Raw genomic sequence first — 26,177 nt, forward strand, 5'->3', positions numbered from 1 at the left:
TACCAGTTAGACATTTGGATGTAGTGGAACCACTCATGTTTCCTGACTTAACAAGATGGAGACATATAGTAACTCGTCCGTTTTGTAAACGTTGAATTCAGTTTTATGATTTTCAAACAAAGCACAAATCGTTTGTATTTTAATTTTTATTGAACCAGTTGTATTGTCATGAGTATACAAAATAATGAGTAATAAGTTCTCTTCACACTGCAGGTGACAGTAACTCAGTAATAGCCGATTCCTGAAACAGAAAGGGTAGTTACATGTAAAATAGGGATTTACGGAAAAATAACATGGAAATGTTGAAACTAAGTGCACAATAAACTATCCCAAGCATTTCAAACAGCTGACGACAGTTTGAAAGATGTTTATCAGCTGAAAATATCGTATTTGCGTAGAATAATAATAAAGACATGTGTACATGATATTATTCAAGAAAGTGAGGTTTAAAATGGGATAAGGAGTGAAATTATGTATTGCGAAATACCTTTTCCTAATCCCATTCCATATCCTGGCATTCCGTAGAAACCACCGTAGCCTCCATACAGACTTCCCAGTCCGTATCCGTATTTGCCTCCATACACACCGCCCATTCCTCCGTACGGGCCATAGCCGTAGCCTCCATAAAAACCTCCGTGCATTGCACCTATTCCGTAGCCTAATACGCCAGCTCCTCCAAACAACCCACCCATTCCATGTACTCCATACAGACCGGTTGGTTCAGCGAAGGCGGTAACAGCCAGGCAGACAACAAGGACGGCGACAATCTTCATCATTTTGAGTATCTGTTCAGTAACATTAAAATCATCTTCATGACAGGGAAACAACTTGTTATCATTACTCGTCTGGAGATTTTTCTCCACGGCACACGTGATCAATGATATTATCATGTTTTATTTCACAAGCAACCACATATTTCCACACTGACAAGAACGGTAAATAGCACTTACACAGCCACAGTTTACTGAATTGGATCAATGTAACAGTTGAGAAAGTAGAGGTGTGCAGCAGAAGAATGAAAACGTCAGAGTGCACATGCTTACCACAGGCAAACCTTGAAATGGTACTTACAGTTTGGTCTGAAGACGTAACTGTGTCTTAGCAGTTGGTGAAGAAAGAGATGATAGAATATTTCCCCCCCTTACCTTTATATATACAAGTTGTGAACTACATGTGATTGATTTACCTCGGGTTGGCCACTTCCAGGTGAGCAACACACCTAACTGTTAATGATGTGAACTGACCATTCTTTTCGCCTCAAATGACTTGCCTCAGGTTATCACCCTAAGGCTATACATGTGTGCTGGTGTACTTGAACATTCATAAAGGAAGTAGAGGGTGGTATATAATAGGGTGTAGGTCTCTCTTCGTATATCTTTTTCATCTCTCTGTGGCATGTTGTAACTGCATTTAGAAAACAAAGAACTTGCAGGTACTCAGCTTTGAACCAGTATTAGGCAAATAGTCGTTTAACAGCTGTCTATCCATTACACTTGTGATGGAGCAATGTATATCAGACATTATGACATATCTGCCTGAGACGAAATTACGAAAGACGGGAAAATTGACACAACGCACGAGCACAGGATCGTCACACAGCAGCAATGTCACTGTTACAAGGGGTTGCTATATACACATGTGTGTGTAATACTGCAGCCTGTCCACGTGATGACCGCCTGCTTAATAGACTGCTGAAATCTCCCAATAGCATGACATTCTCCCCGAATGTTAACATTATCACCAGATTTAAACTAAAAACTACAATAACTTCATTTCCCAGAAGGTATATGCATAAAATTCTTGCATTCAATCGATTCAAGTTCAATTCAGATTGATTTGAGTCAATTCAATCCCCATAAAACCTCGTCATGTAAAACTTCATTAATCCATTCTCACCAGTAATAACATTCACACACTTACATGAAGTTTTTATATTATTTTCCAATAGTCCTGAATATCGGGCTTTAACTCAAACAACATTTTCTCTTTGGCACCGCTTTCTTGCGTTATTTTGGAGTTAAATCTTCCCCTTGACAACCCATGCAGGTGGACGGTTTCCTGTTATGACTGGGCGGTGGTTGACATTACGCTGAGATGATAAATATATACGTTTTGATAGAGATAAATACGTCTCATGTTAATGAGAGCAGCGGAATACAAACGGTTATTTTATATCATGAAATCTGGAAGCAAACTTCCCCAGTAGTGTACAAAATGATTGATATTTTCATCAAGTGTTATCGACTATTGATAGCATGGTAAATACAACTTTAGTAGTTTGTAGTAACTTATGATTCTAGGCTTTTCGTTAGGTTTATATGATAAATAAACCGATGGAATGTGCTACAGCAATTTACGATTGTACACCTTTTCACTTCGAACGGGATACTCACTTGCATTCGAATCGGATATTGTGCACAATGGCTACTACTAAAAGATTTCATGCACATGAAGATGCACACATGACTCAACTCCGAGTATTTTCGGATTTCACAATGACATCACCGAAGCCCTTCGTGGCAGCACAAATGATATATTTGCATGAGACATGGAACCGGATAAGAGATGGCATGTAGGAAATATATGTGAAGTCTTCAATACCCCTATCATATTCAGTCTGATTTCTCCAGGAAATTCGAAGCACATTTCATAACTTGCCGCCATTGCTTGCAGCAAAACTGATTACCAGTTAGACATTTGGATGTAGTGGAACCACTCATGTTTCCTGACTTAACAAGATGGAGACATATAGTAACTCGTCCGTTTTGTAAACGTTGAATTCAGTTTTATGATTTTCAAACAAAGCACAAATCGTTTGTATTTTAATTTTTATTGAACCAGTTGTATTGTCATGAGTATACAAAATAATGAGTAATAAGTTCTCTTCACACTGCAGGTGACAGTAACTCAGTAATAGCCGATTCCTGAAACAGAAAGGGTAGTTACATGTAAAATAGGGATTTACGGAAAAATAACATGGAAATGTTGAAACTAAGTGCACAATAAACTACCCCAAGCATTTCAAACAGCTGACGACAGTTTGAAAGATGTTTATCAGCTGAAAATATCGTATTTGCGTAGAATAATAATAAAGACATGTGTACATGATATTATTCAAGAAAGTGAAGTTTAAAATGGGATAAGGAGTGAAATTATGTATTGCGAAATACCTTTTCCTAATCCCATTCCATATCCTGGCATTCCGTAGAAACCACCGTAGCCTCCATACAGACTTCCCAGTCCGTATCCGTATTTGCCTCCATACACACCGCCCATTCCTCCGTACGGGCCATAGCCGTAGCCTCCATAAAAACCTCCGTGCATTGCACCTATTCCGTAGCCTAATACGCCAGCTCCTCCAAACAACCCACCCATTCCATGTACTCCATACAGACCGGTTGGTTCAGCGAAGGCGGTAACAGCCAGGCAGACAACAAGGACGGCGACAATCTTCATCATTTTGAGTATCTGTTCAGTAACATTAAAATCATCTTCATGACAGGGAAACAACATGTTATCATTACTCGTCTGGAGATTTTTCTCCACGGCACACGTGATGAATGATATTATCATGTTTTATTTCACAAGCAACCACATATTTCCACACTGACAAGAACGGTAAATAGCACATACACAGCCACAGTTTACTGAATTGGATCAATGTAACAGTTGAGAAAGTAGAGGTGTGCAGCAGAAGAATGAAAACGTCAGAGTGCACATGCTTACCACAGGCAAACCTTGAAATGGTACTTACAGTTTGGTCTGAAGACGTAACTGTGTCTTAGCAGTTGGTGAAGAAAGAGATGATAGAATATTTTCCCCCCTTACCTTTATATATACAAGTTGTGAACTACATGTGATTGATTTACCTCGGGTTGGCCACTTCCAGGTGAGCAACACACCTAAATGTTAATGATGTGAACTGACCATTCTTTTCGCCTCAAATGACTTGCCTCAGGTTATCACCCTAAGGCTATACATGTGTGCTGGTGTACTTGAACATTCATAAAGGAAGTAGAGGGTGGTATATAATAGGGTGTAGGTCTCTCTTCGTATATCTTTTTCATCTCTCTGTGGCATGTTGTAATTGCATTTAGAAAACAAAGAACTTGCAGGTACTCAGCTTTGAACCAGTATTAGGCAAATAGTCGTTTAACAGCTGTCTATCCATTACACTTGTGATGGAGCAATGTATATCAGACATTATGACATATCTGCCTGAGACGAAATTACGAAAGACGGGAAAATTGACACAACGCACGAGCACAGGATCGTCACACAGCAGCAATGTCACTGTTACAAGGGGTTGCTATATACACATGTGTGTGTAATACTGCAGCCTGTCCACGTGATGACCGCCTGCTTAATAGACTGCTGAAATCTCCCAATAGCATGACATTCTCCCCGAATGTTAACATTATCACCAGATTTAAACTAAAAACTACAATAACTTCATTTCCCAGAAGGTATATGCATAAAATTCTTGCATTCAATCGATTCAAGTTCAATTCAGATTGATTTGAGTCAATTCAATCCCCATAAAACCTCGTCATGTAAAACTTCATTAATCCATTCTCACCAGTAATAGCATTCACACACTTACATGAAGTTTTGATATTATTTTCCAATAGTCCTTGTTTATTTAATATCGGGCTTTAACTCAAACAACATTTTCTCTTTGGCACCGCTTTCTTGCGTTATTTTGGAGTTAAATCTTCCCCTTGACAACCCATGCAGGTGGACGGTTTCCTGTTATGACTGGGTGGTGGTTGACATTACGCTGAGATGATAAATATATACGTTTTGATAGAGATAAATACGTCTCATGTTAATGAGAGCAGCGGAATACAAACGGTTATTTTATATCATGAAATCTGGAAGCAAACTTCCCCAGTAGTGTACAAAATGATTGATATTTTCATCAAGTGTTATCGACTATTGATAGCATGGTAAATACAACTTTAGTAGTTTGTAGTAACTTATGATTCTAGGCTTTTCGTTAGGTTTATATGATAAATAAACCGATGGAATGTGCTACAGCAATTTACGATTGTAGACCTTTTCACTTGGAACGGGATACTCACTTGCATTCGAATCGGATATTGTGCACAATGGCTACTACTAAAAGATTTCATGCACATGAAGATGCACACATGACTCAACTCCGAGTATTTTCGGATTTCACAATGACATCACCGAAGCCCTTCGTGGCAGCACAAATGATATATTTGCATGAGACATGGAACCGGATAAGAGATGGCATGTAGGAAATATATGTGAAGTCTTCAATACCCCTATCATATTCAGTCTGATTTCTCCAGGAAATTCGAAGCACATTTCATAACTTGCCGCCATTGCTTGCAGCAAAACTGATTACCAGTTAGACATTTGGATGTAGTGGAACCACTCATGTTTCCTGACTTAACAAGATGGAGACATATAGTAACTCGTCCGTTTTGTAAACGTTGAATTCAGTTTTATGATTTTCAAACAAAGCACAAATCGTTTGTATTTTAATTTTTATTGAACCAGTTGTATTGTCATGAGTATACAAAATAATGAGTAATAAGTTCTCTTCACACTGCAGGTGACAGTAACTCAGTAATAGCCGATTCCTGAAACAGAAAGGGTAGTTACATGTAAAATAGGGATTTACGGAAAAATAACATGGAAATGTTGAAACTAAGTGCACAATAAACTATCCCAAGCATTTCAAACAGCTGACGACAGTTTGAAAGATGTTTATCAGCTGAAAATATCGTATTTGCGTAGAATAATAATAAAGACATGTGTACATGATATTATTCAAGAAAGTGAAGTTTAAAATGGGATAAGGAGTGAAATTATGTATTGCGAAATACCTTTTCCTAATCCCATTCCATATCCTGGCATTCCGTAGAAACCACCGTAGCCTCCATACAGACTTCCCAGTCCGTATCCGTATTTGCCTCCATACACACCGCCCATTCCTCCGTACGGGCCATAGCCGTAGCCTCCATAAAAACCTCCGTGCATTGCACCTATTCCGTAGCCTAATACGCCAGCTCCTCCAAACAACCCACCCATTCCATGTACTCCATACAGACCGGTTGGTTCAGCGAAGGCGGTAACAGCCAGGCAGACAACAAGGACGGCGACAATCTTCATCATTTTGAGTATCTGTTCAGTAACATTAAAATCATCTTCATGACAGGGAAACAACATGTTATCATTACTCGTCTGGAGATTTTTCTCCACGGCACACGTGATCAATGATATTATCATGTTTTATTTCACAAGCAACCACATATTTCCACACTGACAAGAACGGTAAATAGCACTTACACAGCCACAGTTTACTGAATTGGATCAATGTAACAGTTGAGAAAGTAGAGGTGTGCAGCAGAAGAATGAAAACGTCAGAGTGCACATGCTTACCACAGGCAAACCTTGAAATGGTACTTACAGTTTGGTCTGAAGACGTAACTGTGTCTTAGCAGTTGGTGAAGAAAGAGATGATAGAATATTTTCCCCCCTTACCTTTATATATACAAGTTGTGAACTACATGTGATTGATTTACCTCGGGTTGGCCACTTCCAGGTGAGCAACACACCTAAATGTTAATGATGTGAACTGACCATTCTTTTCGCCTCAAATGACTTGCCTCAGGTTATCACCCTAAGGCTATACATGTGTGCTGGTGTACTTGAACATTCATAAAGGAAGTAGAGGGTGGTATATAATAGGGTGTAGGTCTCTCTTCGTATATCTTTTTCATCTCTCTGTGGCATGTTGTAATTGCATTTAGAAAACAAAGAACTTGCAGGTACTCAGCTTTGAACCAGTATTAGGCAAATAGTCGTTTAACAGCTGTCTATCCATTACACTTGTGATGGAGCAATGTATATCAGACATTATGACATATCTGCCTGAGACGAAATTACGAAAGACGGGAAAATTGACACAACGCACGAGCACAGGATCGTCACACAGCAGCAATGTCACTGTTACAAGGGGTTGCTATATACACATGTGTGTGTAATACTGCAGCCTGTCCACGTGATGACCGCCTGCTTAATAGACTGCTGAAATCTCCCAATAGCATGACATTCTCCCCGAATGTTAACATTATCACCAGATTTAAACTAAAAACTACAATAACTTCATTTCCCAGAAGGTATATGCATAAAATTCTTGCATTCAATCGATTCAAGTTCAATTCAGATTGATTTGAGTCAATTCAATCCCCATAAAACCTCGTCATGTAAAACTTCATTAATCCATTCTCACCAGTAATAGCATTCACACACTTACATGAAGTTTTGATATTATTTTCCAATAGTCCTTGTTTATTTAATATCGGGCTTTAACTCAAACAACATTTTCTCTTTGGCACCGCTTTCTTGCGTTATTTTGGAGTTAAATCTTCCCCTTGACAACCCATGCAGGTGGACGGTTTCCTGTTATGACTGGGTGGTGGTTGACATTACGCTGAGATGATAAATATATACGTTTTGATAGAGATAAATACGTCTCATGTTAATGAGAGCAGCGGAATACAAACGGTTATTTTATATCATGAAATCTGGAAGCAAACTTCCCCAGTAGTGTACAAAATGATTGATATTTTCATCAAGTGTTATCGACTATTGATAGCATGGTAAATACAACTTTAGTAGTTTGTAGTAACTTATGATTCTAGGCTTTTCGTTAGGTTTATATGATAAATAAACCGATGGAATGTGCTACAGCAATTTACGATTGTAGACCTTTTCACTTGGAACGGGATACTCACTTGCATTCGAATCGGATATTGTGCACAATGGCTACTACTAAAAGATTTCATGCACATGAAGATGCACACATGACTCAACTCCGAGTATTTTCGGATTTCACAATGACATCACCGAAGCCCTTCGTGGCAGCACAAATGATATATTTGCATGAGACATGGAACCGGATAAGAGATGGCATGTAGGAAATATATGTGAAGTCTTCAATACCCCTATCATATTCAGTCTGATTTCTCCAGGAAATTCGAAGCACATTTCATAACTTGCCGCCATTGCTTGCAGCAAAACTGATTACCAGTTAGACATTTGGATGTAGTGGAACCACTCATGTTTCCTGACTTAACAAGATGGAGACATATAGTAACTCGTCCGTTTTGTAAACGTTGAATTCAGTTTTATGATTTTCAAACAAAGCACAAATCGTTTGTATTTTAATTTTTATTGAACCAGTTGTATTGTCATGAGTATACAAAATAATGAGTAATAAGTTCTCTTCACACTGCAGGTGACAGTAACTCAGTAATAGCCGATTCCTGAAACAGAAAGGGTAGTTACATGTAAAATAGGGATTTACGGAAAAATAACATGGAAATGTTGAAACTAAGAGCACAATAAACTACCCCAAGCATTTCAAACAGCTGACGACAGTTTGAAAGATGTTTATCAGCTGAAAATATCGTATTTGCGTAGAATAATAATAAAGACATGTGTACATGATATTATTCAAGAAAGTGAAGTTTAAAATGGGATAAGGAGTGAAATTATGTATTGCGAAATACCTTTTCCTAATCCCATTCCATATCCTGGCATTCCGTAGAAACCACCGTAGCCTCCATACAGACTTCCCAGTCCGTATCCGTATTTGCCTCCATACACACCGCCCATTCCTCCGTACGGGCCATAGCCGTAGCCTCCATAAAAACCTCCGTGCATTGCACCTATTCCGTAGCCTAATACGCCAGCTCCTCCAAACAACCCACCCATTCCATGTACTCCATACAGACCGGTTGGTTCAGCGAAGGCGGTAACAGCCAGGCAGACAACAAGGACGGCGACAATCTTCATCATTTTGAGTATCTGTTCAGTAACATTAAAATCATCTTCATGACAGGGAAACAACATGTTATCATTACTCGTCTGGAGATTTTTCTCCACGGCACACGTGATCAATGATATTATCATGTTTTATTTCACAAGCAACCACATATTTCCACACTGACAAGAACGGTAAATAGCACTTACACAGCCACAGTTTACTGAATTGGATCAATGTAACAGTTGAGAAAGTAGAGGTGTGCAGCAGAAGAATGAAAACGTCAGAGTGCACATGCTTACCACAGGCAAACCTTGAAATGGTACTTACAGTTTGGTCTGAAGACGTAACTGTGTCTTAGCAGTTGGTGAAGAAAGAGATGATAGAATATTTTCCCCCCTTACCTTTATATATACAAGTTGTGAACTACATGTGATTGATTTACCTCGGGTTGGCCACTTCCAGGTGAGCAACACACCTAAATGTTAATGATGTGAACTGACCATTCTTTTCGCCTCAAATGACTTGCCTCAGGTTATCACCCTAAGGCTATACATGTGTGCTGGTGTACTTGAACATTCATAAAGGAAGTAGAGGGTGGTATATAATAGGGTGTAGGTCTCTCTTCGTATATCTTTTTCATCTCTCTGTGGCATGTTGTAACTGCATTTAGAAAACAAAGAACTTGCAGGTACTCAGCTTTGAACCAGTATTAGGCAAATAGTCGTTTAACAGCTGTCTATCCATTACACTTGTGATGGAGCAATGTATATCAGACATTATGACATATCTGCCTGAGACGAAATTACGAAAGACGGGAAAATTGACACAACGCACGAGCACAGGATCGTCACACAGCAGCAATGTCACTGTTACAAGGGGTTGCTATATACACATGTGTGTGTAATACTGCAGCCTGTCCACGTGATGACCGCCTGCTTAATAGACTGCTGAAATCTCCCAATAGCATGACATTCTCCCCGAATGTTAACATTATCACCAGATTTAAACTAAAAACTACAATAACTTCATTTCCCAGAAGGTATATGCATAAAATTCTTGCATTCAATCGATTCAAGTTCAATTCAGATTGATTTGAGTCAATTCAATCCCCATAAAACCTCGTCATGTAAAACTTCATTAATCCATTCTCACCAGTAATAGCATTCACACACTTACATGAAGTTTTGATATTATTTTCCAATAGTCCTTGTTTATTTAATATCGGGCTTTAACTCAAACAACATTTTCTCTTTGGCACCGCTTTCTTGCGTTATTTTGGAGTTAAATCTTCCCCTTGACAACCCATGCAGGTGGACGGTTTCCTGTTATGACTGGGTGGTGGTTGACATTACGCTGAGATGATAAATATATACGTTTTGATAGAGATAAATACGTCTCATGTTAATGAGAGCAGCGGAATACAAACGGTTATTTTATATCATGAAATCTGGAAGCAAACTTCCCCAGTAGTGTACAAAATGATTGATATTTTCATCAAGTGTTATCGACTATTGATAGCATGGTAAATACAACTTTAGTAGTTTGTAGTAACTTATGATTCTAGGCTTTTCGTTAGGTTTATATGATAAATAAACCGATGGAATGTGCTACAGCAATTTACGATTGTAGACCTTTTCACTTGGAACGGGATACTCACTTGCATTCGAATCGGATATTGTGCACAATGGCTACTACTAAAAGATTTCATGCACATGAAGATGCACACATGACTCAACTCCGAGTATTTTCGGATTTCACAATGACATCACCGAAGCCCTTCGTGGCAGCACAAATGATATATTTGCATGAGACATGGAACCGGATAAGAGATGGCATGTAGGAAATATATGTGAAGTCTTCAATACCCCTATCATATTCAGTCTGATTTCTCCAGGAAATTCGAAGCACATTTCATAACTTGCCGCCATTGCTTGCAGCAAAACTGATTACCAGTTAGACATTTGGATGTAGTGGAACCACTCATGTTTCCTGACTTAACAAGATGGAGACATATAGTAACTCGTCCGTTTTGTAAACGTTGAATTCAGTTTTATGATTTTCAAACAAAGCACAAATCGTTTGTATTTTAATTTTTATTGAACCAGTTGTATTGTCATGAGTATACAAAATAATGAGTAATAAGTTCTCTTCACACTGCAGGTGACAGTAACTCAGTAATAGCCGATTCCTGAAACAGAAAGGGTAGTTACATGTAAAATAGGGATTTACGGAAAAATAACATGGAAATGTTGAAACTAAGAGCACAATAAACTACCCCAAGCATTTCAAACAGCTGACGACAGTTTGAAAGATGTTTATCAGCTGAAAATATCGTATTTGCGTAGAATAATAATAAAGACATGTGTACATGATATTATTCAAGAAAGTGAAGTTTAAAATGGGATAAGGAGTGAAATTATGTATTGCGAAATACCTTTTCCTAATCCCATTCCATATCCTGGCATTCCGTAGAAACCACCGTAGCCTCCATACAGACTTCCCAGTCCGTATCCGTATTTGCCTCCATACACACCGCCCATTCCTCCGTACGGGCCATAGCCGTAGCCTCCATAAAAACCTCCGTGCATTGCACCTATTCCGTAGCCTAATACGCCAGCTCCTCCAAACAACCCACCCATTCCATGTACTCCATACAGACCGGTTGGTTCAGCGAAGGCGGTAACAGCCAGGCAGACAACAAGGACGGCGACAATCTTCATCATTTTGAGTATCTGTTCAGTAACATTAAAATCATCTTCATGACAGGGAAACAACATGTTATCATTACTCGTCTGGAGATTTTTCTCCACGGCACACGTGATCAATGATATTATCATGTTTTATTTCACAAGCAACCACATATTTCCACACTGACAAGAACGGTAAATAGCACTTACACAGCCACAGTTTACTGAATTGGATCAATGTAACAGTTGAGAAAGTAGAGGTGTGCAGCAGAAGAATGAAAACGTCAGAGTGCACATGCTTACCACAGGCAAACCTTGAAATGGTACTTACAGTTTGGTCTGAAGACGTAACTGTGTCTTAGCAGTTGGTGAAGAAAGAGATGATAGAATATTTTCCCCCCTTACCTTTATATATACAAGTTGTGAACTACATGTGATTGATTTACCTCGGGTTGGCCACTTCCAGGTGAGCAACACACCTAAATGTTAATGATGTGAACTGACCATTCTTTTCGCCTCAAATGACTTGCCTCAGGTTATCACCCTAAGGCTATACATGTGTGCTGGTGTACTTGAACATTCATAAAGGAAGTAGAGGGTGGTATATAATAGGGTGTAGGTCTCTCTTCGTATATCTTTTTCATCTCTCTGTGGCATGTTGTAACTGCATTTAGAAAACAAAGAACTTGCAGGTACTCAGCTTTGAACCAGTATTAGGCAAATAGTCGTTTAACAGCTGTCTATCCATTACACTTGTGATGGAGCAATGTATATCAGACATTATGACATATCTGCCTGAGACGAAATTACGAAAGACGGGAAAATTGACACAACGCACGAGCACAGGATCGTCACACAGCAGCAATGTCACTGTTACAAGGGGTTGCTATATACACATGTGTGTGTAATACTGCAGCCTGTCCACGTGATGACCGCCTGCTTAATAGACTGCTGAAATCTCCCAATAGCATGACATTCTCCCCGAATGTTAACATTATCACCAGATTTAAACTAAAAACTACAATAACTTCATTTCCCAGAAGGTATATGCATAAAATTCTTGCATTCAATCGATTCAAGTTCAATTCAGATTGATTTGAGTCAATTCAATCCCCATAAAACCTCGTCATGTAAAACTTCATTAATCCATTCTCACCAGTAATAGCATTCACACACTTACATGAAGTTTTGATATTATTTTCCAATAGTCCTTGTTTATTTAATATCGGGCTTTAACTCAAACAACATTTTCTCTTTGGCACCGCTTTCTTGCGTTATTTTGGAGTTAAATCTTCCCCTTGACAACCCATGCAGGTGGACGGTTTCCTGTTATGACTGGGTGGTGGTTGACATTACGCTGAGATGATAAATATATACGTTTTGATAGAGATAAATACGTCTCATGTTAATGAGAGCAGCGGAATACAAACGGTTATTTTATATCATGAAATCTGGAAGCAAACTTCCCCAGTAGTGTACAAAATGATTGATATTTTCATCAAGTGTTATCGACTATTGATAGCATGGTAAATACAACTTTAGTAGTTTGTAGTAACTTATGATTCTAGGCTTTTCGTTAGGTTTATATGATAAATAAACCGATGGAATGTGCTACAGCAATTTACGATTGTAGACCTTTTCACTTGGAACGGGATACTCACTTGCATTCGAATCGGATATTGTGCACAATGGCTACTACTAAAAGATTTCATGCACATGAAGATGCACACATGACTCAACTCCGAGTATTTTCGGATTTCACAATGACATCACCGAAGCCCTTCGTGGCAGCACAAATGATATATTTGCATGAGACATGGAACCGGATAAGAGATGGCATGTAGGAAATATATGTGAAGTCTTCAATACCCCTATCATATTCAGTCTGATTTCTCCAGGAAATTCGAAGCACATTTCATAACTTGCCGCCATTGCTTGCAGCAAAACTGATTACCAGTTAGACATTTGGATGTAGTGGAACCACTCATGTTTCCTGACTTAACAAGATGGAGACATATAGTAACTCGTCCGTTTTGTAAACGTTGAATTCAGTTTTATGATTTTCAAACAAAGCACAAATCGTTTGTATTTTAATTTTTATTGAACCAGTTGTATTGTCATGAGTATACAAAATAATGAGTAATAAGTTCTCTTCACACTGCAGGTGACAGTAACTCAGTAATAGCCGATTCCTGAAACAGAAAGGGTAGTTACATGTAAAATAGGGATTTACGGAAAAATAACATGGAAATGTTGAAACTAAGAGCACAATAAACTACCCCAAGCATTTCAAACAGCTGACGACAGTTTGAAAGATGTTTATCAGCTGAAAATATCGTATTTGCGTAGAATAATAATAAAGACATGTGTACATGATATTATTCAAGAAAGTGAAGTTTAAAATGGGATAAGGAGTGAAATTATGTATTGCGAAATACCTTTTCCTAATCCCATTCCATATCCTGGCATTCCGTAGAAACCACCGTAGCCTCCATACAGACTTCCCAGTCCGTATCCGTATTTGCCTCCATACACACCGCCCATTCCTCCGTACGGGCCATAGCCGTAGCCTCCATAAAAACCTCCGTGCATTGCACCTATTCCGTAGCCTAATACGCCAGCTCCTCCAAACAACCCACCCATTCCATGTACTCCATACAGACCGGTTGGTTCAGCGAAGGCGGTAACAGCCAGGCAGACAACAAGGACGGCGACAATCTTCATCATTTTGAGTATCTGTTCAGTAACATTAAAATCATCTTCATGACAGGGAAACAACATGTTATCATTACTCGTCTGGAGATTTTTCTCCACGGCACACGTGATCAATGATATTATCATGTTTTATTTCACAAGCAACCACATATTTCCACACTGACAAGAACGGTAAATAGCACTTACACAGCCACAGTTTACTGAATTGGATCAATGTAACAGTTGAGAAAGTAGAGGTGTGCAGCAGAAGAATGAAAACGTCAGAGTGCACATGCTTACCACAGGCAAACCTTGAAATGGTACTTACAGTTTGGTCTGAAGACGTAACTGTGTCTTAGCAGTTGGTGAAGAAAGAGATGATAGAATATTTTCCCCCCTTACCTTTATATATACAAGTTGTGAACTACATGTGATTGATTTACCTCGGGTTGGCCACTTCCAGGTGAGCAACACACCTAAATGTTAATGATGTGAACTGACCATTCTTTTCGCCTCAAATGACTTGCCTCAGGTTATCACCCTAAGGCTATACATGTGTGCTGGTGTACTTGAACATTCATAAAGGAAGTAGAGGGTGGTATATAATAGGGTGTAGGTCTCTCTTCGTATATCTTTTTCATCTCTCTGTGGCATGTTGTAACTGCATTTAGAAAACAAAGAACTTGCAGGTACTCAGCTTTGAACCAGTATTAGGCAAATAGTCGTTTAACAGCTGTCTATCCATTACACTTGTGATGGAGCAATGTATATCAGACATTATGACATATCTGCCTGAGACGAAATTACGAAAGACGGGAAAATTGACACAACGCACGAGCACAGGATCGTCACACAGCAGCAATGTCACTGTTACAAGGGGTTGCTATATACACATGTGTGTGTAATATTGCAGCCTGTCCACGTGATGACCGCCTGCTTAATAGACTGCTGAAATCTCCCAATAGCATGACATTCTCCCCGAATGTTAACATTATCACCAGATTTAAACTAAAAACTACAATAACTTCATTTCCCAGAAGGTATATGCATAAAATTCTTGCATTCAATCGATTCAAGTTCAATTCAGATTGATTTGAGTCAATTCAATCCCCATAAAACCTCGTCATGTAAAACTTCATTAATCCATTCTCACCAGTAATAGCATTCACACACTTACATGAAGTTTTGATATTATTTTCCAATAGTCCTTGTTTATTTAATATCGGGCTTTAACTCAAACAACATTTTCTCTTTGGCACCGCTTTCTTGCGTTATTTTGGAGTTAAATCTTCCCCTTGACAACCCATGCAGGTGGACGGTTTCCTGTTATGACTGGGTGGTGGTTGACATTACGCTGAGATGATAAATATATACGTTTTGATAGAGATAAATACGTCTCATGTTAATGAGAGCAGCGGAATACAAACGGTTATTTTATATCATGAAATCTGGAAGCAAACTTCCCCAGTAGTGTACAAAATGATTGATATTTTCATCAAGTGTTATCGACTATTGATAGCATGGTAAATACAACTTTAGTAGTTTGTAGTAACTTATGATTCTAGGCTTTTCGTTAGGTTTATATGATAAATAAACCGATGGAATGTGCTACAGCAATTTACGATTGTAGACCTTTTCACTTGGAACGGGATACTCACTTGCATTCGAATCGGATATTGTGCACAATGGCTACTACTAAAAGATTTCATGCACATGAAGATGCACACATGACTCAACTCCGAGTATTTTCGGATTTCACAATGACATCACCGAAGCCCTTCGTGGCAGCACAAATGATATATTTGCATGAGACATGGAACCGGATAAGAGATGGCATGTAGGAAATATATGTGAAGTCTTCAATACCCCTATCATATTCAGTCTGATTTCTCCAGGAAATTCGAAGCACATTTCATAACTTGCCGCCATTGCTTGCAGCAAAACTGATTACCAGTTAGACATTTGGATGTAGTGGAACCACTCATGTTTCCTGACTTAACAAGATGGAGACATATAGTAACTCGTCCGTTTTGTAAACGTTGAATTCAGTTTTATGATTTTCAAACAAAGCACAAATCGTTTGTATTTTAATTTTTATTGAACCAGTTGTATTGTCATGAGTATACAAAATAATGAGTAATAAGTTCTCTTCACACTGCAGGTGACAGTAACTCAGTAATAGCCGATTCCTGAAACAGAAAGGGTAGTTACATGTAAAATAGGGATTTACGGAAAAATAACATGGAAATGTTGAAACTAAGAGCACAATAAACTACCCCAAGCATTTCAAACAGCTGACGACAGTTTGAAAGATGTTTATCAGCTGAAAATATCGTATTTGCGTAGAATAATAATAAAGACATGTGTACATGATATTATTCAAGAAAGTGAAGTTTAAAATGGGATAAGGAGTGAAATTATGTATTGCGAAATACCTTTTCCTAATCCCATTCCATATCCTGGCATTCCGTAGAAACCACCGTAGCCTCCATACAGACTTCCCAGTCCGTATCCGTATTTGCCTCCATACACACCGCCCATTCCTCCGTACGGGCCATAGCCGTAGCCTCCATAAAAACCTCCGTGCATTGCACCTATTCCGTAGCCTAATACGCCAGCTCCTCCAAACAACCCACCCATTCCATGTACTCCATACAGACCGGTTGGTTCAGCGAAGGCGGTAACAGCCAGGCAGACAACAAGGACGGCGACAATCTTCATCATTTTGAGTATCTGTTCAGTAACATTAAAATCATCTTCATGACAGGGAAACAACATGTTATCATTACTCGTCTGGAGATTTTTCTCCACGGCACACGTGATCAATGATATTATCATGTTTTATTTCACAAGCAACCACATATTTCCACACTGACAAGAACGGTAAATAGCACTTACACAGCCACAGTTTACTGAATTGGATCAATGTAACAGTTGAGAAAGTAGAGGTGTGCAGCAGAAGAATGAAAACGTCAGAGTGCACATGCTTACCACAGGCAAACCTTGAAATGGTACTTACAGTTTGGTCTGAAGACGTAACTGTGTCTTAGCAGTTGGTGAAGAAAGAGATGATAGAATATTTTCCCCCCTTACCTTTATATATACAAGTTGTGAACTACATGTGATTGATTTACCTCGGGTTGGCCACTTCCAGGTGAGCAACACACCTAAATGTTAATGATGTGAACTGACCATTCTTTTCGCCTCAAATGACTTGCCTCAGGTTATCACCCTAAGGCTATACATGTGTGCTGGTGTACTTGAACATTCATAAAGGAAGTAGAGGGTGGTATATAATAGGGTGTAGGTCTCTCTTCGTATATCTTTTTCATCTCTCTGTGGCATGTTGTAACTGCATTTAGAAAACAAAGAACTTGCAGGTACTCAGCTTTGAACCAGTATTAGGCAAATAGTCGTTTAACAGCTGTCTATCCATTACACTTGTGATGGAGCAATGTATATCAGACATTATGACATATCTGCCTGAGACGAAATTACGAAAGACGGGAAAATTGACACAACGCACGAGCACAGGATCGTCACACAGCAGCAATGTCACTGTTACAAGGGGTTGCTATATACACATGTGTGTGTAATACTGCAGCCTGTCCACGTGATGACCGCCTGCTTAATAGACTGCTGAAATCTCCCAATAGCATGACATTCTCCCCGAATGTTAACATTATCACCAGATTTAAACTAAAAACTACAATAACTTCATTTCCCAGAAGGTATATGCATAAAATTCTTGCATTCAATCGATTCAAGTTCAATTCAGATTGATTTGAGTCAATTCAATCCCCATAAAACCTCGTCATGTAAAACTTCATTAATCCATTCTCACCAGTAATAGCATTCACACACTTACATGAAGTTTTGATATTATTTTCCAATAGTCCTTGTTTATTTAATATCGGGCTTTAACTCAAACAACATTTTCTCTTTGGCACCGCTTTCTTGCGTTATTTTGGAGTTAAATCTTCCCCTTGACAACCCATGCAGGTGGACGGTTTCCTGTTATGACTGGGTGGTGGTTGACATTACGCTGAGATGATAAATATATACGTTTTGATAGAGATAAATACGTCTCATGTTAATGAGAGCAGCGGAATACAAACGGTTATTTTATATCATGAAATCTGGAAGCAAACTTCCCCAGTAGTGTACAAAATGATTGATATTTTCATCAAGTGTTATCGACTATTGATAGCATGGTAAATACAACTTTAGTAGTTTGTAGTAACTTATGATTCTAGGCTTTTCGTTAGGTTTATATGATAAATAAACCGATGGAATGTGCTACAGCAATTTACGATTGTAGACCTTTTCACTTGGAACGGGATACTCACTTGCATTCGAATCGGATATTGTGCACAATGGCTACTACTAAAAGATTTCATGCACATGAAGATGCACACATGACTCAACTCCGAGTATTTTCGGATTTCACAATGACATCACCGAAGCCCTTCGTGGCAGCACAAATGATATATTTGCATGAGACATGGAACCGGATAAGAGATGGCATGTAGGAAATATATGTGAAGTCTTCAATACCCCTATCATATTCAGTCTGATTTCTCCAGGAAATTCGAAGCACATTTCATAACTTGCCGCCATTGCTTGCAGCAAAACTGATTACCAGTTAGACATTTGGATGTAGTGGAACCACTCATGTTTCCTGACTTAACAAGATGGAGACATATAGTAACTCGTCCGTTTTGTAAACGTTGAATTCAGTTTTATGATTTTCAAACAAAGCACAAATCGTTTGTATTTTAATTTTTATTGAACCAGTTGTATTGTCATGAGTATACAAAATAATGAGTAATAAGTTCTCTTCACACTGCAGGTGACAGTAACTCAGTAATAGCCGATTCCTGAAACAGAAAGGGTAGTTACATGTAAAATAGGGATTTACGGAAAAATAACATGGAAATGTTGAAACTAAGAGCACAATAAACTATCCCAAGCATTTCAAACAGCTGACGACAGTTTGAAAGATGTTTATCAGCTGAAAATATCGTATTTGCGTAGAATAATAATAAAGACATGTGTACATGATATTATTCAAGAAAGTGAAGTTTAAAATGGGATAAGGAGTGAAATTATGTATTGCGAAATACCTTTTCCTAATCCCATTCCATATCCTGGCATTCCGTAGAAACCACCGTAGCCTCCATACAGACTTCCCAGTCCGTATCCGTATTTGCCTCCATACACACCGCCCATTCCTCCGTACGGGCCATAGCCGTAGCCTCCATAAAAACCTCCGTGCATTGCACCTATTCCGTAGCCTAATACGCCAGCTCCTCCAAACAACCCACCCATTCCATGTACTCCATACAGACCGGTTGGTTCAGCGAAGGCGGTAACAGCCAGGCAGACAACAAGGACGGCGACAATCTTCATCATTTTGAGTATCTGTTCAGTAACATTAAAATCATCTTCATGACAGGGAAACAACATGTTATCATTACTCGTCTGGAGATTTTTCTCCACGGCACACGTGATCAATGATATTATCATGTTTTATTTCACAAGCAACCACATATTTCCACACTGACAAGAACGGTAAATAGCACTTACACAGCCACAGTTTACTGAATTGGATCAATGTAACAGTTGAGAAAGTAGAGGTGTGCAGCAGAAGAATGAAAACGTCAGAGTGCACATGCTTACCACAGGCAAACCTTGAAATGGTACTTACAGTTTGGTCTGAAGACGTAACTGTGTCTTAGCAGTTGGTGAAGAAAGAGATGATAGAATATTTTCCCCCCTTACCTTTATATATACAAGTTGTGAACTACATGTGATTGATTTACCTCGGGTTGGCCACTTCCAGGTGAGCAACACACCTAAATGTTAATGATGTGAACTGACCATTCTTTTCGCCTCAAATGACTTGCCTCAGGTTATCACCCTAAGGCTATACATGTGTGGACGGTTTCCTGTTATGACTGGGTGGTGGTTGACATTACGCTGAGATGTAGATAGACATTCTAGATAAAAAAAATAGCCTCACTAAGGAAGTTCCTGTAGTCTATGATGCTATAGAAAACAGAACGTCAGTCACAATCCTATCCTGTGGACTGATGAAAAAAACCCGTTTCGGATTAGATGTTTCGTGTTTGTCGCGTTAGTACAGCATGACCTAGAGACTGGGTTGAGTTTTTAACAGTATTTCAGTTTAAGCATGTAATATCTGATTGAACTGCATGGTACGCAAGATCATTGTCAGTAGATTCTGGGATTCGAACCCAAGGCAAGACTGAGGGATGCCACCCTGTAGTGCTAATTCCGACACCTTTGACGACTGGACAACACTCGTCATGCTCTTTAGAATAACTGACAAACGAAATATATCAGAAATGAGTGCAACGGTAAGTATTTCGAATAAAGATGGCAATTTTTCATACATACTATTATATACATAAAAGTAACGATGTTTAAAAAGTATTTACGCTCTTGAACTCGAATTGTATATCTAGTAGGGGCATCAGCGAACTTCAGTGTGTGACAAATTCCGCTGTGAATACCATTTCAGATCCGAGTCAGTAAATATTAATCATTAAAGAGGTTCGGCCAGGTCCTGTTCATTGCTTCCCGCTAGGCGATGACCATTCTTCCCTTTGTATGACTGTTAAGATCAATACTTCCTTTGGCGTACAGCTTCATTGCCTCTATTCTCATGTTAAGGTGAATGGTTTGCTAGAGACTCTTTATGGTTCTTAATTAGTGCATTGAGGTGATCGGGGTTTTAACTAGATCAATATTAATCAAGCGTATACTTGATCACTCACGTCTGCTTGTGGCTCCTGTGTACGAGAAGCAGCATAGGAAAGTTGCATAGTAACACAGTTTAACGTCGATACTCCACTGAGATAGATTATACAGACACCGTGTCTGTGTTCTTTCTTCATGTCGAGTGTCAGGCAATCGCAGCCAAAAACATGCTATTAAACGGTACAAAAAAACCCAAACTATTAGTAATAGAACAGTCTTCCCGAAATTAGACACTAGTAACTGGGAGCACTGCTACTCTTCATCACAAATACACCTCCAGAGCCAGTACAGAGCCCTTAATCAGATGACTTAATGATACGACATTTCCACAGCGCTTATTATAACAGAGAGGTTTTGAGTGCACGGTGTGCTTATTGCAGACACTACACATATAGTCCATACGCCATTCTCTAATCCACAGGGCGCTTATTTCCAAGACATAAACTCGGAACTGTCATAGAAAATAGTCGATATCATTACTTCCATTTACTGATATACCCTGGTTCCTATGACAGAATTCTGATGAGCTACGAACATTGTCGCAGCATTGTCACTCTCAGTAACTCAATTCAAGTTGTCGCTGCCCTCACAATGATGCACAGTGTTTTCACACATATATTATGATGGCTTAGACAATTATTTGCAACCTGATTCTAATAATTACTTGTTTTCCAGATTCAGATCTCTTGACAGTATCAGATTGGTTTGTCATGATGATTTCTGAGGCCATGAGCTTGACATTTCATATGAAAACATATTCACAAGGCCAGCTTGTGTTTAAAAACCAGACGAAGCACGCCTATGTTTTAGATTTTGTGATCCAAAACAGACAAGGCTAGGTATTTTACAGACCCGTCGTCATAGAAATAAATATCGTTACGATTTACTAAGCGATAAATGATGCAGTGATAATATACTCCGTAAAGGTTTGGCTAAACCTTTTACATTAGCCATGTGTCGCCATTTCAAAAGCTGTCTAAAGCAGTTGGGAGGCAAACGTATTAATATAAATTAAGGTAAAATACTTAAACATTTTCTGTACACGAGCTGCATTCTTCCAGTTTCTTAGTTCACGAAACTGGCAGCGGGGGTGATGATACACACCTGAAACATATATAATTGTGGAATTATCTAAACAATATTCATGTATCGTGCTTTGGATAACTGATATCCATGCTGCTGCGATGAAAGAATGATGGCCTTGATCTTTGTCATACTACAAATGCTATAATATTCCTATTGAGGGGATTTGGTACTAGCGTTTAGAATTACTCATGCTATCTGTTTATTCATCACACCAACAAAATGACAAAGTGTAAATCATTGATTACTACTGAACAGGTTTTGAATATCATTGTGTTCACTTCATGGGACGTTTAAGTGTTGAATTCATGATTTCAGACTAACCGTTTGCATACCGCTCATTCCATGAACAACAGAAGTGTGTATATCTCGATGCATTATCAGAAAGTACACATTCTTTAAATTGGACTGAAAACTGATGCGGTAGAAATGACGATTTCAAAATAGAAGCAATACCCAGTATAGTATACTTACTGAAACATTTTAACGCAACAGTGATATCATCTATGAGGAGAGGCGCCATGAAGCAATAGTTGCATGGATATGAGCGCTATATAAATATCCAATAATGATGTACGCCTCTCCGCGGTGAGCCTAGATAGAACATCATATTCCCTGAACCAAACGTACACCACCCAGTTGGGGCTGACCCTCCGAAGCTGGTTTTCTCACTGGGTTGCAGACAGACAAGAGGAAAATTTAAATTCACTTCCGCATCCCAGTCAGCCTTCCTCCGGTAGTCAAACCAACCACACTGGAGATGGGACTTGCCCCTGGTGAAGGAACATAACCCGACCAAGAATATCTTGGTCAAAACATCTAAACTCCACGCCACTAGAGTGTGCGAAAGCGACAAGTTGGTATGATAATCCACGCGTCAATGGCAAGTCGCTTAAGCTGCATTGGGACAATGTCATGCTCATGTATGCTTACATAAGTCTCCGAGATCAACTCCGGTGGCTTAAACATCTCGTGTCCCGTGAATCAGTTCAACCAACAACTGGTACCCACGAGGGACGTTTGCAAGAGCGAAATGCTCAAGTGGCAGCAGACCCAAAACGTTTCATGTACGTCCGCGTGAACCTCTTTCCCCTTCCCGAAACAAACTGTTCCGCCTTAGAGGCATTTGGTTCCGGAATTGCGGATCCTCACTCTTCCTCTTCTTCGGTTGCTGATCTTTCCGAAAAATGCTGTATGTATTTTGTTCCATTCAGTTTTTGATGAAATATCTCTTATACCTTTGAAAAAAACGGAGGCTAATCAAACAAACAAATACATCCTTTCCAAAAACTGAAATTGATTTATTAAATGACATTATTTCTATGAAACTTCGTGGAGACTGTTCATTACATGAAGTTAATTACTGTGTCTATGATGCCGCTCGAACCTTGGAGGAACTTCTCACTGTTTCCAAAGAAAAGTCTTCTACTACTAAGAACAATAAACCAAAGAAACGCCGGTTCCAAGTAAATTAACAGAAACAAGGAAACATATTTTCTGGATACAGCTGTGCTTGAAATTAAGATCATCGGGGAGTCCCATGTCAAAACGACAAAAGGCAATTTGGACAAATTAAAATTACAGTACAAGACAACAAAAGAAAACTTAAGGTACTGCTCCAAATTGTCGATTCCCTTAAGGCAAAAATAAAAAAAAGGGACAGAAAGAAAGAGAGAATGGGAAAAGAGAAACAAATTTATCAAACAAAAGAAACTGTTTAGGAATAATGAAACACAATTCTATCGGCCACTTGGTGAGCATGATAAACGGCCTCCCATGGATGCCAATGAAAGGTTTTGGAAACAGTTGTGGTCTGTACCCGGCAAATGTAACCTGGAGGTACCATGGGTCAGTGATTATGACCATGCAATGCATGAGAAAGTAACTAGATCGTTTGTTTGTGACATCTCACCAGACTGCCTGAAAAGTGTTATTAAAAAGTCCAAATCCAATACAGCTCCAGGGCCTGATGGCATTCAAAACCAGTATTGGAAACTGTTCCCTTGTATCCAGACACCACTACTCCATTGTTTTAATTCTCTTGTGGGCACAGGTGACGTTCCTCCTTGGTTCTGATTGACTGATCCCCAAAACTCTCCCCCCCCCCCCATCACATGTTTGAATACTCAATACAAATTATTTACAGGGTGTTTGACAAACCTCGTGTCATCTTACTGCTCTCCCAATGAGATAATTTACAAAGAGAGAGAGAGTGGGTTTTATTGTATCAAAGGCCATCGGCCCATATACAAGTTTGCACAAGTACAATGTTTGAAATTCGTAGACTCAGTGGAAATCACAAAAAACATAAAACATTCGTTTAACAGTTATTGGTAATCCGGAGAACTTAGTGAGGTAAATGTGACAATCCATTTAACAAGTTATTTCTTAGGTCCATTCCATGTTTTACAAAGAGAGATAATCTAAATATTACATCGACATCATTTGAGGATAAATAAAATGTATTTCGTCTTCTATTGCAGAGTCACATAATGGACAAATTCTTTGCTTTCTTTCAAATGATATATTCCGTCCATAATTAATCATTAGTTGTGACAAGACAAGTCTACATTTGATATATATATTTCTTAAGTTACTATTTGTTAGAACAGATAGATATTTTTCTGGCTCTAATAAAGTATTAAACGTTTTGTACAGATCATAAGGTGAACTTTTTTCGAAATTTGATTGACATCCTTGGTAGAACATATTTATTGCTACTTTACGAAAATCATTTAGGAATAGGTATAGATAATTTACAGAGAGCAGAAGGGGGCGAGAAAGGGATGTTGGGGGTGCAAGGACCAACGTCTTGTACAGAAAATTATTTTGGAAGAGGCTAAAAAGTATTACCGCAACCTCTCCATGTGCTGGACAAAAAGGCATACGAATCTGTCCCACATGACAGTCTCCTCAGTTTATTGACCTCCCTGAGCGACTACTTGATTTACTCAAGTCTTTACCGAGTTGCTGGTCTACTCAACATTAATGAGTTGCTGGTCGAGATGTACTCTCTAGGGCAGGTGCAGAATCTATTCCAATCAGAGGAGGAATATTTCAAGGGGACTCTTACAGTCCTTTGCTTTTTTGTCTTTAAATCCGTTGAGTTTTCTGCTCGATAGGGTGGAGGGTTACCATCCCGGACCTCCTCAGCACAGATCCCCAACACCTCTTACTCATCTCCTCTACATGGATGACATCGTGCTCCTTGCCAAAGGAGAAACCAATCTGAAACAACAGGTTCTTCTTATCGAGTCTTCTCTAATGATCCTGGCATGGCATTTGGACTCGACAAATGTAATAGTCTTCATTTGAAACGTACCGTTAACAGATGATGGGTCTGTCAGGATACAAGGGGGAGGAGTTATTGAGCATCTTGTGGAAGATCAGGCATACACCTATCTTGGAATGCTAGTTCGAGACAGCTCCAGAATGCCCAGATTCAAGATAAACTTCTGGCCGAGTATAAATCTCGTTTAAAGAAAATCTGGAGCTCAGAGCTAAATGCTCGTAACAAGGTGAAAGCTACCAAAACTTTTGCTGTGCCAGTCCTCTTCTATTCCTTTGGAGTAGTTGATTGGACAAAACAAGACATCCAGAGTCTTGACTGCCTGACCAGACGGATCATGTCTGATAACAGAGCACACCATCCTCGTTCCTGTCTTAATCGTATATTTATAACAGGAGAAGCAGAAATGACAAAGACGTACGTGGGTTAAATGGCCTAGAGTGTAGGGGTGCTCGAGACCTGCTGGATTAGTAATGAAAATGCACCTGCAGCTACCGCTGCCCTAGTAACTACCGTTACGAGGAAACCCTTGCCATGGCGCTACCGCTGCCAGGCACCAAATGTAAAAGAATATTGAGCCAGGGCAACTACCGTTGCCAAGCCAACTCTTTGCTGTAGAGCAGACCCTAGTCATCCGCTGTAAAGCAGAATGGATATACCTGATCCTTGCTGTAAAGCAGACCCTAGTCACCTGCTGTAAAGCTGAGAGGATATACCTGATCGTTGCTGTAAAGCAGACCCTACTCACCGGTTGTAAAGCAAAGTGGATATACCTGATCCTTGCTGTAAAGCAGAAGACCCTGACCGTGCAAAATGTAGACGTGCAGCC

General features: G+C 39.2%; 7 protein-coding genes across 7 annotated transcripts; all 7 read right to left on the reverse strand.

The window, feature by feature from the left end:
- Positions 1 to 224: 224 nt before the first annotated feature.
- On the reverse strand, positions 225 to 776 carry LOC137266212 (glycine-rich protein-like). Its single transcript, XM_067801712.1, has 2 exons — positions 488 to 776; positions 225 to 241 (listed from the first exon to the last, which is right to left on the reverse strand). Exons 1-2 carry the CDS (start codon positions 774 to 776, stop codon positions 225 to 227), a joined length of 306 nt encoding a protein of 101 aa, XP_067657813.1.
- Positions 777 to 2,907: 2,131 nt separating this feature from the next.
- LOC137266213 (glycine-rich protein-like) lies at positions 2,908 to 3,459 on the reverse strand. Its single transcript, XM_067801713.1, has 2 exons — positions 3,171 to 3,459; positions 2,908 to 2,924 (listed from the first exon to the last, which is right to left on the reverse strand). The coding sequence occupies exons 1-2, from the start codon at positions 3,457 to 3,459 to the stop codon at positions 2,908 to 2,910; spliced, it is 306 nt and encodes a 101-aa protein (XP_067657814.1).
- Positions 3,460 to 5,598: 2,139 nt separating this feature from the next.
- On the reverse strand, positions 5,599 to 6,150 carry LOC137266214 (glycine-rich protein-like). Its single transcript, XM_067801714.1, has 2 exons — positions 5,862 to 6,150; positions 5,599 to 5,615 (listed from the first exon to the last, which is right to left on the reverse strand). The coding sequence occupies exons 1-2, from the start codon at positions 6,148 to 6,150 to the stop codon at positions 5,599 to 5,601; spliced, it is 306 nt and encodes a 101-aa protein (XP_067657815.1).
- Positions 6,151 to 8,289: 2,139 nt separating this feature from the next.
- Positions 8,290 to 8,841, reverse strand: LOC137266215 (glycine-rich protein-like). Its single transcript, XM_067801715.1, has 2 exons — positions 8,553 to 8,841; positions 8,290 to 8,306 (listed from the first exon to the last, which is right to left on the reverse strand). The coding sequence occupies exons 1-2, from the start codon at positions 8,839 to 8,841 to the stop codon at positions 8,290 to 8,292; spliced, it is 306 nt and encodes a 101-aa protein (XP_067657816.1).
- Positions 8,842 to 10,980: 2,139 nt separating this feature from the next.
- On the reverse strand, positions 10,981 to 11,532 carry LOC137266217 (glycine-rich protein-like). The gene is made up of 2 exons (XM_067801716.1): positions 11,244 to 11,532; positions 10,981 to 10,997 (listed from the first exon to the last, which is right to left on the reverse strand). The coding sequence occupies exons 1-2, from the start codon at positions 11,530 to 11,532 to the stop codon at positions 10,981 to 10,983; spliced, it is 306 nt and encodes a 101-aa protein (XP_067657817.1).
- A 2,139-nt stretch (positions 11,533 to 13,671) lies between these two features.
- LOC137266218 (glycine-rich protein-like) lies at positions 13,672 to 14,223 on the reverse strand. The gene is made up of 2 exons (XM_067801717.1): positions 13,935 to 14,223; positions 13,672 to 13,688 (listed from the first exon to the last, which is right to left on the reverse strand). Exons 1-2 carry the CDS (start codon positions 14,221 to 14,223, stop codon positions 13,672 to 13,674), a joined length of 306 nt encoding a protein of 101 aa, XP_067657818.1.
- A 2,139-nt stretch (positions 14,224 to 16,362) lies between these two features.
- LOC137266219 (glycine-rich protein-like) lies at positions 16,363 to 16,914 on the reverse strand. The gene is made up of 2 exons (XM_067801718.1): positions 16,626 to 16,914; positions 16,363 to 16,379 (listed from the first exon to the last, which is right to left on the reverse strand). The coding sequence occupies exons 1-2, from the start codon at positions 16,912 to 16,914 to the stop codon at positions 16,363 to 16,365; spliced, it is 306 nt and encodes a 101-aa protein (XP_067657819.1).
- Between the last annotated feature and the right edge of the window lie 9,263 nt (positions 16,915 to 26,177).

This window comes from Haliotis asinina, chromosome 15 (assembly GCF_037392515.1).
Source record: "Haliotis asinina isolate JCU_RB_2024 chromosome 15, JCU_Hal_asi_v2, whole genome shotgun sequence".
Lineage (NCBI taxonomy): Eukaryota > Metazoa > Mollusca > Gastropoda > Lepetellida > Haliotidae > Haliotis > Haliotis asinina.